Source organism: Thamnophis sirtalis, unplaced genomic scaffold (assembly GCF_051295495.1).
Source record: "Thamnophis sirtalis isolate CommonGarterSnake01/CBP01778 unplaced genomic scaffold, rThaSir2_p1.2 scaffold_12, whole genome shotgun sequence".
Taxonomy (NCBI): Eukaryota; Metazoa; Chordata; class Lepidosauria; order Squamata; family Natricidae; genus Thamnophis; species Thamnophis sirtalis.
In genome coordinates, this window is record NW_028261392.1 from 56,974,282 (window position 1) to 56,987,406 (window position 13,125).

A 13,125-nucleotide genomic window follows, 5' to 3' on the forward strand; every position below is an offset into this window, starting at 1 on the left:
TGAAGGACTCAAAAACCATCCCACCTCTAAAAGGGCAAAATGGTGAATATTGAAGATTGTAATATTCTTCAGTAGTAGTTGTATAGTTGCCCTCCTTAATTGCTAATTGCTGAATTCCGTATTTGTTTATTTATCAAATGTATATAGCCACCCATCTCCCCCAAAGGGGGATGCTAGGCGGTATGCAACAATAAATAGGTGGCGCAGTGGTTAAATGCAGCGCTGCAGGCTACTTCAGCTGACTGCAGTTCTGCAGTTCGGCTGTTCAAATCTCACCGGCTCAAGGTTGACTCAGCCTTCCATCCTTCCGAGGTGGGTAAAATGAGGACCCGGATTGTTGTTGGGGGCGATAGGCTGACTCTGTAAACCGCTTAGAGAGGGCTGAAAGCCCTATGAAGCGGTATATAAGTCTAACTGCTATTGCTAAATAAAACAATAAGCTAATCTAAAAAGCCACAGTAATAACTAACTTAAAAACAAAAATACTAACTCTGGGTGAAGAGAAGATAAAAATGGCGCTCTAAAGCCATCAAATCTCAGATTCCATTGGACCCGCTGGCCTATCGGCATAACCAGGTCCTGAGGGCTTTTCAAAAAATCTAAAGGGATGGGCCAATCTAATTTCAGGGGGAAGGATGTTTCATAAGGCAGGAACCACAACAGACACCCACTTGAGAGCTTCCAGATGTAGGTCCTTAGCTGATCTTACTTGCATCATCCCTGCTTTGAGAGATATAGCAAATAGCAATAGCAGTTAGACTTATATACCGCTTCATAGGGCTTTCAGCCCTCTCTAAGCGATTTACAGAGTCAGCATATCGCCCCCACAGTCTGGGTCCTCATTTCACCCACCTCGGGAGGATGGAAGGCTGAGTCAACCTTGAGCCGGTGAGATTAGAACCGCTGAACTGCAGATAACAGTCAGCTGAAGTGGCCTGCAGTACTGCACCCTAACCGCTGCGCCACCTAGGCTCCAGATCTAAATGGAGTGGGCTAACCCAGGAGAGGTGGTTCCTTAGAAAAGCCTTTAAAAGGTTTTTAATGGTGATTTTCAAGTAGCTCTCATCACCTTATCAAATTTATGTAGATTAGCTAGGTCAATCCTAGTTAAAATGTTGTCAACCCGAGAGCAGAAGAACCAAATTCAACTCTTCCTTCTATAGAGAAAACCAATAATGATACAAAATGAGGTTTAGCTGTAGATGTCCTAAATAATTTCCAATATACCAAATCCAGCAGGCTTCCAAAAAAAAGATTTTATTAACCCGTTGGTCCAAATATATTTGTCCAAAATACTTGGATATGTATTTCACATGAATATTGAGAATATGGAAATTTGGCAAGGAAAATGGTTTGTAAAAGACCAGTTGAAGCAGATATGACTGTTTATATGTACATGGGCATAATCCAATCTTTATAATATAAAGATATGGAGTATTTTTGTTGTAATATATGTAAGATGTGAGATCTAATAATGTCCACATAAATTTGCCGTTTTTAGCTAAATGTGCTTTGTTTGGCTCTGTGGTTTTACATTTCTATACTCACATAAGCTGTTATTAAAACAAATGGCAAATTAAAAGCAACTTACGGGAACTATCTCTACTATTTTTCAGTTGTTAATCAACACTAAAGATTGTACTTGCTTTAAGATGTTTATTATGGTTTTTTTTTAAATAGTCTTTATTGGTTATACATTTTTTAAAGGATAAAACATACAAATACGAATACAGTTTTAAACATACAACCCCCCCCCCGCCCCGCGGTGACAGTCATTCACAGCCCAACTTTTTTTTTTCCTTCCTCATTGTTTAGTCTCTAAGCAGCATCTTCTCATTACAAAGTTCAGGGATCTATTACAATACCCATGTTCACTTTTAGTTCCCATTGTTAACAACTGCTATTTAACTTTCCCCGTTTTAAGTTCCTGCTGTTCTCCTTGTCACCCACATATACCATAGGTTCCAGCTAAGATAATGTTCCGTTTCTCCTTTGTCCCTCAGCCAACCCGCCATTCTGTCCATTTTTGCACATTCATAGATCTTTTTAATTATGGCATCTTCCGGCGGTATGGTAGTAGATTTCCAAAATTGTGCATAAGTTATTCTTGCAGCCACAATTATATGTAGGCTCAAATACCATATAGATTTACTCATGTTTTCTGGTTTTATGCTTAGTAAAAAGTTCTCGGGTTTCCATTCCATGCTTGCCCCAGTAATCTCTTTTAGCCATTTTTGAATCCTTCTCCAGTATTTCGTGGCCTCAGTACAAGACCACCAAATATGGTAGAATGTGCCATCCCTTCTTCCACATTTCCAACACAGTGGAGATAACCCAGGAAACATTTTGGCTAACCTCGATGGGGGGAGGTACCATCTATAAGCCCTCTTGTATATGTTTTCTTTAAATGCTGTAGATATTGTAAGTTTAATAGTCTTACTCCATTTATTATGGCTTTTAGTTGTACAAATACATATTGAAAACTGCTAAGTAAATTTGGAAAAATCCTGTTTTTGTTCTTAGGAGTCTATGGGGAAATGTTCAGATGGTAAAGCTTATGCAATAACTGGCCTTTGGAATCCTAATATACCTATCTTTTTAGTCTTAAATGAAGAAACTCCTAAGGGTAAGTATGCATTTAAAATGCTATTATGTGATTACATTATTGGAAAGAGATTAAATATATTGTTAGCCTTCTGTTTTAATAACATTCCTCATGCACTGCAATATGCATTTATTTATAACGCAATAGATATTGCATTAAAAAAGCCAGATCTGATGCACAAATAGAAGTGGGACTTTGGAGAGCAAAGGGAAGAGTAGGTGAGAGAGCAGTGTTATGAAATATCAATATGGAGTTATACAAGAGAAGAATCTCAGTGGAGTAGAAATCAGAAGTTCCCAAGCATACGAGTATACTTCATTGTTATTGCCATTTAATGTGAAATTTAATTTTATTTGTGTGTTACAGATAAGCGTGTGTACATGACTGTGGCAGTAGATATGGTAGTCACAGAAGTGGTAGAACCAGTTCGTTTCCTGTTAGAGACACTTGTGCGAGTGTATCCAGCCAATGAACGCTTCTGGTACTTCAGCAGGAAAACTTACACAAAAACATTCTATATGAAATTAAAACAGGTAATTTTTTAATAAAAAGAGAAGAAATAATTTAATGAGTTGGAAAAGTATTTCACTGTCTGTATATACTTTGCAAAATGCTATGTAAATTAAGTGTTGGGGGTTAAAGTTTATAGGTAAATGGAGCCAGGCCATTGATGGTGCATAAGAAAAATAAATAGGGAGGAAAGCCTTTTTCAGTTGGACAATTTGGCAGGTTTCTTTGAGAGCTGGGAATTGGAGAATTGATTGCCAGTATAATTTATCCACTAGTGGGTTCTCCATTGAATTTGCTTATTGGAAGCTGGCTATGAAAGTTGCAAATGGCAATAGCAATAGCAATAGCAGTAGACTTATATACCGCTTCATAGGCCTTTCAGGCCTCTCTAAGCGGTTTACAGAGAGTCAGCATATTGCCCCCAACAATCTGGGTCCTCATTTTACCCACCTCGGAAGGATGGAAGGCTGAGTCAACCCTGAGCCGGTGAGATTTGAACCGCTGAACTGCTGATCTAGCAGTAGCCTGCAGTGCTGCATTTAACCACTGCGCCACCTTGGCTCTTGGCAATCATGTGACACGGGACACGGCAACCATTGTAAAAATACAATAGTTGTGAAGTGCCCAAACTCTGCTGGGGGGGACGGGACACTGCTGCAGACACAACTTTGAATATTGGTTGTGAGTGCCACCCACTTACCACCATCAAAATTTTGAACGATCGCTGAATGAGTGGTTGGTAAGCGAGGACTAACTGTAACATTATTGAGTTACCCCTCATGTATGGATTTTAGGCAAATTCTTAAAGAATGTAACAGAGCAACTCCATATGTTTTTTGGGGAAGCAAGTTATTTATATCTTTGATGATTAATACACTGATAACTTTCCAAGTCTATATTGTAGTAAGTTATATATGAGGGTCTAGTTTTGAAGAAGACCAAGCCATTTTCTTCCAGCTGCAGCAGTCCACATTTTAAACAATACAGAGAGATCATATTATAATTTAGCAATAGCAATAGCAGTTAGACTTATATACCACTTCATAGGGCTTTCAGCCCTCTCTAAGCGGTTTACAGAGTCAGCATATTGCCCCCACAGTCTGGGTCCTCATTTCACCCACCTCGGAAGGATGGAAGGCTGAGTCAACCCTCAGCCAGTGAGATTTGAACCGCCGAACTGCAGATAACAGTCAGCTGAAGTGGCTGCAGTACAGCACTCTAACCACTGCGCCACCTCGGCTCTAGATACAATTATGTAACGCTACAATTATGTAACGATAATGCTATGATGACACATTGACTAAAACAATACCCTTTTTAGTTTTCTGATATAATGTCGAGTTCATGGGACTCAATCTCAAATTACCATGAGTATCATAATATGTCAACATAAAATTTTCCAGTAAATAAAAATGAAGCACATCATGGTATGCCACAAAATATTTTTTCAGATAACCTCCTTTATGCCACCAGTTTAATCATTCCTACCATCCAAAGCACCAACAACTGGCTCCCTATCCGGAGAGAAACCAAACCCAACATTGTCTACAAATACCCAATAGTTCATCCCAACCTCAACACAAACATGTAAGAGAACTAAGAGAAACGTATCCATGTTCATATGCAGTCCAAACATAGGCAGCATCCCCATGAAAGCGGCATGTGTCATGGGAAATCCTCCTTAGGAAAGAAACTTGCAACGGTCAGTAATCCTTTTCCTTTCAAATGGTGACAAACTCAAGCTCCACACACTCTGCTTGCACTTCTGCAATAGTGATAAGTTTTAGAACAAAGAGTGATAGCATCAAAAGAACCTATAAAGGAACAGCGCTCAGTTCAGGGAACATGGGTTCTAACCAGTTCAATGGTTAGAGTGCAGTACTGCAGGCTACTTCAGCTGACTGCTAGCTGCAATTCGGCAGTTCAAATCTCACCGGCTCAAGGTTGACTCAGCCTTCCATCCTTCTGAGGTGAGTAACCTGAGGACCCAGATTGTTGGGGGCAAGATGCTGACTCTGTAAACCGCTTAGAGAGGCTTTAAAAGCACTATGAAGCGGTATATGTCTAAGTACTATTTGATTGCACTCCCACATCTGCAGAATCAGAAATACACCCCATGGAATGTCAGCATTCCCCATGTCCTCCCATGACCCTACCATAAATTGCACTGTATTCAGTGAGACCTGAACATCTTCGAATAATGGCAGCCAGATAAATTTCAACTTTTTATGACTCCAGCATACATTGTTGTGATGTTATTTGTTTGTTTGTTATTCATTTGTCATTTGTATTTGTTTGTTCTTGTTACAGTAAGAGAGAGGTAAGTTAGCAATAGCAATAGCAGTTAGATTTATATACCACTTCATAGGGCTTTCAGCCCTCTCTAAGCGGTTTACAGAGTCAGCATATCGCCCCCAACAATCCGGGTCCTTATTTTACCCACCTCGGAAGGATGGAAGGCTGAGTCAACCTTGAGCCGGTGAGATTTGAACAGCCGAACTGCAGAACTGCAGTCAGCTGAAGTAGCCTGCAGTGCTGCACTCTAACCACTGCGCCACCTTGGCTCAATTCTTTCTTTCTCATTGCGAACAGGTTAATGAATGCATATTTGAAAGTTTTGTTAAAATTTGTTTTTCAGTATTCTGCTTTCAGTCTGTACGAGAAAGAAAGAATGCTACATAGGTCATGGACATTCTCCCCCATTCTTCTGGGGAACTTTCTTAGTCCCATGCTGCATGCCATCTTAATTAACATAACTTAAATTTACAAACTCAGTTTTCTATTCATCAAAGCTGACCATTTGAAAAGGAATTACAGTGAGATTCCTGAGGCACTAATTTCTATACTCATTTTTTGTGTGTGTTTCTTATTTACTTTATGGAATACATCATATTGTGTATGAAGACTTTTCATTTTAGCATTTTGTGTATGAACTGGGAGATTGATTGTTTGGAAAGCAATAGGGTGGAGAATTTTTGTTCGTAAGAACAGCTGCAATAAATCTCTGGTAGGTTACTCTGCTGCTTTAGGGGTAACGTGAATTGTTTGCTTTGAAAGATTCAAGAGAGCCAGTTTCATCAAATGCCCCTTTTTTTACTGGTGAAGCTATACTCTAGCAAATTATATTCCTGAAAGGAAATTCTGTTTCTTGTGTCAAGAGTAAGTGCAGCATACTGTTCTTTTTATTAATGCAGTTATTTATAGCTTTTTTGATGCCACCTTGATACTTTACCATATCTGAAAAATAGCTCCTTTTATCAGAATCTGAAAGAGTTTCAAGGACTGAATGAGCCTTTTAAAACCTACGCATCTGAGAACATTTCAACCTTTTTATTTCTAGACTGACTGATAGCATTTATAGGCTGTATTCTTATGAAAATAAATGCTAAACTATAGAATCTTAGTTTGAAAGTTTGTGCATATTTTCATAGGAAATTTGGGGTCTTTAACAATTCTCATTCAGGAGAGTTGCTAGCTTTATTTAATATTTTTAATGATTTAATTCAGTGTCTTAAGAAAATAGTCTAAAAGCTGTCGGAATTTTGTTATGCTAAACAAAACAAATGGTGGTAAATTAATTTTTAAAATTATTTTTCCATCTATATCCTATATTTTTATTCAGACATTCATACTCTTAAAAGTGAGACATCGCAAAAGAACAATATCTTCATAATATCTTTCTGGGATTTATGACTGGTTAGGAAAGTGATTTGAGCTATTTTTGCCTTATCTGATTGAATGTTCCTGGAAGGGAATATAGGTAGTCTTCGGCTTACAACAGTTCATTTAGTGATCTGTTCTGACCCCGTCCTCCGTCCAGTAACGAATGCCGAGACAAGCTTAACTGAAATTTCACAGCACTTTATTAGCAGGAAACATAAACCTCAGTGGCTGAAAGCCAAGCATAACAAACAGATAAGAACCTTGGCAGCAACTCAGACTTCGACAGAGACAGATAACAGCTTCTTCAGCGTTACGAATGAAGTTGAATCCTGCAAAACCAGACTCCTCCCAGTCTCTCCTTAAATACAATTTTGAGAGGAGCCTAATTACAATCACCTGGGTCCAATTATCTTTTGTAACTGTGTAGCTGTTCTCTCCGTTGATCTGCCCGGCGTTGCCGGGCATCCAGGACCACCTCCCTTGTCTCCTTGTCACTACTACAATGCATGATGTCAGGAGCACACTCCCTTCGGCTCTCAACACTGCTCCATGCCTCAGGCGCATCCTGGTGGCCAACCAGCCTCTCTGCGCCCTGCTCAGAGTTGGAACTCTGTCCAGGGTCCTCCAGCTCTTCCAGAGCCGACTCATAAGGCCCCTCGCTGGCGGAGTCTGTTTGCAGCTCCAACGGCTCCTGCTGGGCCACAACAGTGACCATTCAAAGTTACAATGGCACTGGAAAAAGTGACGAATGACTGTTTATCACACTTCCATTGCAGCTTTCCCCATGGTCATGCAATCAGATTTCAGGTGCTTCACAGCTGGTTCATATTTATGACGGTTGCAGTGTCTCAGGGTCATGTGATCATCTTTTGCGACCTTCTGACAAGCAAAGTCAATGGGGAGCCTGTTAGTAAGTGAATTAATTACAATGATTCACTTAACAAGTGTGGCAAGATAGGTTGTAAAATTGGGCAAAATTCACTTAACAAATATGTTGCTTAGCAACAGAAATTTTGAGCTCAATTGTGATCATAAATTAAGAACTAGCTGTAGTTAGAGAATGGATGTGGATAAGCCAAGACTTAGTCCTAATAGGCATTATAGGTAACTACTTAAATCTACTTAAAATAAATTAAGTCCAGTTTATTTTTTTGCCTTAGTCTATTGCATACCCTCCTTTTGGTTTACTTTCTTCCATTTAGCATGAGAGAAAAATATGTAAAACTTCTTTTCAATTCAGAATTCAATATATTCTGTTACAGGTATAACAATTTCAACATTTGGTTAACTGGATGCAATATCTTATACTCAGGGTTTTTAAAACAGTAATTTTAGCGTTGGGAGAAAAAAAGATTGATAGAAATCACATTCTGTTTAAGCCTATTAGTTTTCCAGCAAGACAGGTCCAATCACTGAGGGTTCAAAATGCTTTTGCCTCGAAGAGCAATTTTCATAAGTGGAAGTAAAATGAATGTCATAGTGATCTGGGATTATGGCAATTAAAAATAGACATGTTTATAAGACTAGAGAAAGCAAACTGCATCAAAGTCATAATTTAACAGTTTGGAATACCCTCTGTTAAATACCCATCTGTGCTCATGTGTCCTCTATTAAATAGTAGTATAGTATAGTATAAGTTTATTTATAGGCCGCCCTTTTCCCTGAGGGGACTCAGGGCGGCTTACAACTTATGTGGGAGGGGATACATACAATGACGTATAGAACATACATAATTAAAAAATAGAGCAACATTCATCATTCGGGTGGGGACGGATTATAATCTTTAACCCCAGGCCTGACGGGATAGCCAGATCTTGAGGGCTGTGCGGAAGGTCTGAAGGGTGGTGAGGGTACGAATCTCCACGGGGAGATCGTTCCAAAGGGTCGGAGCTACTACTGAAAAGGCTCTCCTCCGCGTAGTTGCCAGTCGGCACTGACTGGCAGATGGAACTCGGAGGAGGCCTAATCTGTGAGATCTTATAGGTCGCGAGGAGGTAATTGGCAGAAGGCGGTCTCTCAAGTACCCAGATCCACTACCTCTAAATCATGTGTAGGATATGCTATATGGAGCTATATAATCTCTTTTAAATGAGTAACTGAATTGTGGAATTCTATTTAAGGAAGATTCACCTAGAACAGGGGTGTCAAACTCACGGCGACACGTAACAACGTAACATATTGTGATTTTTGTCTCTTCGCTAAATTGGGGGTGGGCGTGGCCAACGTGTGACGCATCCGGCTAGCATCCCTGATCTAGCACCTTTTTGTTACCTTTTAGGCATCAGGTTGTCTGATACATTTTTGGAGGTAACTTGATATATTTTTTATTTTGAGCTAGCCATCATTATACTTTGTAATATTGCATTGAATGGCTGCCTCAGCTAGCCTTACTATTAGGGTGCAGAGCCTGCCTCGCGCAATGTATTTTGAGCATGTTGAACAGACAGTGAAGCTTTTGTTATATAGATTTTCTGCTTAATTAATATGGCTGGCTTTGGATATTTTGCATGGGTGCTTTCTCCTCTCAGTTTCAGGCAACTAAATGTTTCAGATAAAAAAAAAATTGTTTGTTAAGTGGGCTGCATTATACCTTATTCAGTTTGTTCTGTTTAACTTCTACTTTGAGTGGTTACTCTTTCTTTTTGTATTTTTAGCATATCAAACTTTAAATTAGCTACAGGGTTAGCAAGCAACAGTAATGGCTTAATGACGTCAAGCCAATAGAATTTGTTTTACCCATTAGTTTTTTTTTTCATTCTTATACAGGAAAAAAATAAACCATCATTTTAATATTTAGAGTTGCTTAGGCTAAATTATGTTTTTTTTCCTATTTGTATTTAGTGTGAAGGGAAAGGCAGTATAAATGCTGGAGATGCAATCTACGAAGTCTTGAATCTACATTGCAATTCTGAAAGAGAGGACGAAGCAGTTAGTCCATTAAGCTTTGCTGATCACATTTCTTTGCAAGAGGATGATGCTGAAGAGGGTGAGAGTAAAATGAACTTATATACTTTGGTTCAGTGGTGGGCTTCAAAAATTGTTCGAACCTACTCTGTGGGTGTGGCCTCCTTTGTGGGAGTGGCTTGCTGCCCATGTGACCGGATATGAAGATGCCGACGACACTTGTCAGAGCCACCTTAAATTACCTCACACACAGCACTGGCATGCATAAGAATATGATGTAAACTTCTTTTTTAAAAGGCATCTTTGGTTTGCATTAAAACAACTTCAACACACGCAATGTTCTGATTGCACCACAAACGCAGGAGTCATCCTTACCTTTCACAGAGGCACTGAGTTTTATAAATATGAGCATGATAGTGTAGAATAATCATATCCAAGGACCAGTGGTGGGATTCAAAAATTTTTGGAACCTCTTCTGTAGGTGTAGCCTGCTTTCCGGGTCCACTGGTGGAACCTCTTCTAACCGGTTCGGTAGATTTGACGAACCGGTTCTACCGAATAGGTACGAACTGGTAGGAACTCACCTCTGCTTTGGTTCCATAATAATGGGATAAGGTTATTACAGTTATGGATGTTTTTAAATCATGAACTGATCTTGTTCTATCTCCCACCCCCGCAGGACATGGATGCTGAAGTCTCCCAGTCTAGCATCTGGGGGACGGGGACGGGACGGGACGGGACTATACCCATTTGGGAATGAGGTCAAGTTTCTTGAGTAAAGATGTTGCTGAGGAGCAGGATGGCTAATATACTGCCAGCATACCTAGCTTATTCCTAACTCCCAGCTTCAAACAAAGGATATATTGTGACATTGATCAATATTGTTGCTCCTGATCTCTCTTGCAGGAAGCGATAATGAACTCTCAAGTGGTACTGGTGATGTATCCAAAGATTGCCCAGAGAAGATACTGTATTCTTGGGGAGAATTGTTGGGACGATGGTAAGAGTTAACGAGGAAATTTTTTAAACTAACTTTTAAGAAACTTTCAGAACTGCAGAGCAGGGAAAAAATTAATAAGCTTTCTTTTAGAAGTATTTAACTCAAATATGCAGATTCTCAGTCCTAGCGCTGAAAGCTGTTTGTGGAACCCCTCCTATTTTCACCAAACTGCAATTTTAAAAATCAAAATGGAAAATTATCATATCAATAAAAGGTAATGTTATTATTTAATTACTTAATGAAATAGTATGTAATTCTAACAGGGATGTGGTGGCTCATTGGGTAAGACACTGAGCTTGTCGATCAGAAAGGTCGGCAGTTCGACGGTTCGAATCCCTAGCACTGCGTAACAGAGTAACGGAATGAGATCCTGTTACTTGTCCCAGCTTCTGCCAACCTAGCAGTTCGAAAGCACGTAAAAAAAAATGCAAGTAGAAAAAATAGGAACCACCTTTGATGAGAAGGTAACAGCGTTCCGTGTACCTTTGGCATTTAGTCATTCCAGCCACATGATCACGGAGACGTCTTCGGACAGGGCTGGCTCTTTGGCTTTGAAACGGAGATGAGCACCACCCCCTAGACTTGGGAATGACTAGCACATATGTGCGAGGGAAACCTTTCCCTTTACTATGTAATTCTAATGAAATATAAATTAAATTACTTTGTTCTAGCCTTGCCTATTTGGGGAGTATAATTTAGTTTTGTGTTATATTTACGGCATCATGCCTTAGGCATGAAACAATTTCAATTTTTCAATTTTAATAAATTTGTATGCCGCCCAATCCCGAAGGACTCCGGGCGGCTTGCATAAAAACAGTTTAAAAATATTAGAAAAGTTTAAAATACAAGACAGAAACGAATTAAAAGAAAGACCCAACATGCACTCGATTTTAATGGGGCTGAAGCTCAATCAAGATCAGCAGCCCCAGGCCTGCCGGAACAGCCAGGTCTTAACAGACTTACGGAAACTGGGTGATCTTGGGCCAATCATTCTCTCTCAACCCCAGGAAGGAGAAAATGGCAAATCACAAAAATTTTGCCAAGAAAACTGCAGGGAGTGAGAAATGGACACCACTTAATGGAAGAAAAAGTATCTAAAAAGATTTATGCAATTGTCTGGAGTGCATGCTTTTAATTTTTTTTGTGTATTTTTAGTAGGCTCGATTTCATTGAAAAGGAAAACATTTGCTATTGATATAGTGGGAGCAGTCACTGGTCTAATCATTTTGTGTTAGTCACAGAGTTGCCTGTAACCAGTCTCCCCTTCAGTGGGTCTCCTTCAGGTGTCTAATGGACCCTGTTGAGTTTCAGAGAAAACGTCTACTTTTCCTGCAGTTCTTCGGTACAATTCAACCAAGTCCTTGTCACATAGAATGAAGGGACAGTCATGGCTTTGAATTGGATCCCAATTGGAGAACTTGCTTGTTTTCTGAGAAATTCGAGGAGATGAAACAACAGAAAAGATGTTTAAAATGGTGCTGGAGAAAGCAAATGTTGAATCTAAAGCAGAAAAATGTAATTGCTTTTCCACTGTCATGGTGTCCACAGATAATTGTCCCATAGTCTTGCTTAGGGTAACTCCAGTCTTCAATTTTTAGGCTTCCAGCTCCAGAAGGTCCTAGAGGAAATGGATCCCTTGGGTTTCAGGATGGGATATAGTATTGACATGGTATGGATTATACTTAAATGTGACCTAAGCAAGGTCAAAATGATGATAAAGCATCCATCCTAGTCCTCCATATTTTTTTAGCCGTCTCAATTTCACATATAGAAATATAAGACACAGAGAAAAGAATTGAGCTGGGGAAAAAAAATCTTTTTATTTTATCTAGGCATAATAATCTGGAAATGCGACCAAAAGGTCTATCTTCATTGGTGAAAAGGGGTGTACCAGAAGCTTTGAGAGCCGAAGTATGGCAGTTACTAGCAGGATGTCATGATAATCAAGCGATGTTGGATAAATATAGAATTCTTATAACGAAGGTCAGTGTCTTGTTTTCTTGAATACATTATGGCTATGTATTTTTAAGCAGTGATTTTGTTTTTCAAATAAAATAGGTTAAAATTATGGTAGGCACACTTTGCTGTCTGATGTGACCTTTCAGTGAGAAATGGCACTTCTCTGAATGCATATTTGAAGTTGCATGATTATCTCTATACCAGTGGTAGTCAACCTGGTCCCTACCACCCACTAGTGGGCGTTCCAGCTTTCGTGGTGGGCGGTAGGGGTTTGCTGTAACTCTGCTTTATCAATTTTATAAAGTAAAGTTACTTCCCTACTTTATAAATCACCATTACTGAGGAACCGGTGGGTGGTTAGAAAATTGTACTACTAACAGAGATACAAAAGTGGGCAGTAGGTATAAAAAGGTTGACTACCTCTGCTCTATACTATATTCCAAATCTTTCATTTTTCTAGTTTTGAATACTGTACATTATTTAA

The 13,125-nt window shown here is 39.4% G+C and overlaps 1 protein-coding gene across 1 annotated transcript in view; it reads left to right on the plus strand.

Annotated features, from left to right (window-relative positions):
* RABGAP1L (RAB GTPase activating protein 1 like) overlaps positions 1-13,125 on the plus strand; it is a 210,881-nt gene that overhangs the window by 33,827 nt on the left and 163,929 nt on the right. The window contains exons 8-12 of the mRNA XM_087726774.1: positions 2,524-2,626; positions 2,972-3,138; positions 9,620-9,764; positions 10,589-10,682; positions 12,515-12,665. Of these exons, the coding sequence (XP_087582900.1) occupies positions 2,524-2,626; positions 2,972-3,138; positions 9,620-9,764; positions 10,589-10,682; positions 12,515-12,665 (660 nt within the window). The remainder of the gene's footprint in view (positions 1-2,523; positions 2,627-2,971; positions 3,139-9,619; positions 9,765-10,588; positions 10,683-12,514; positions 12,666-13,125) is intronic.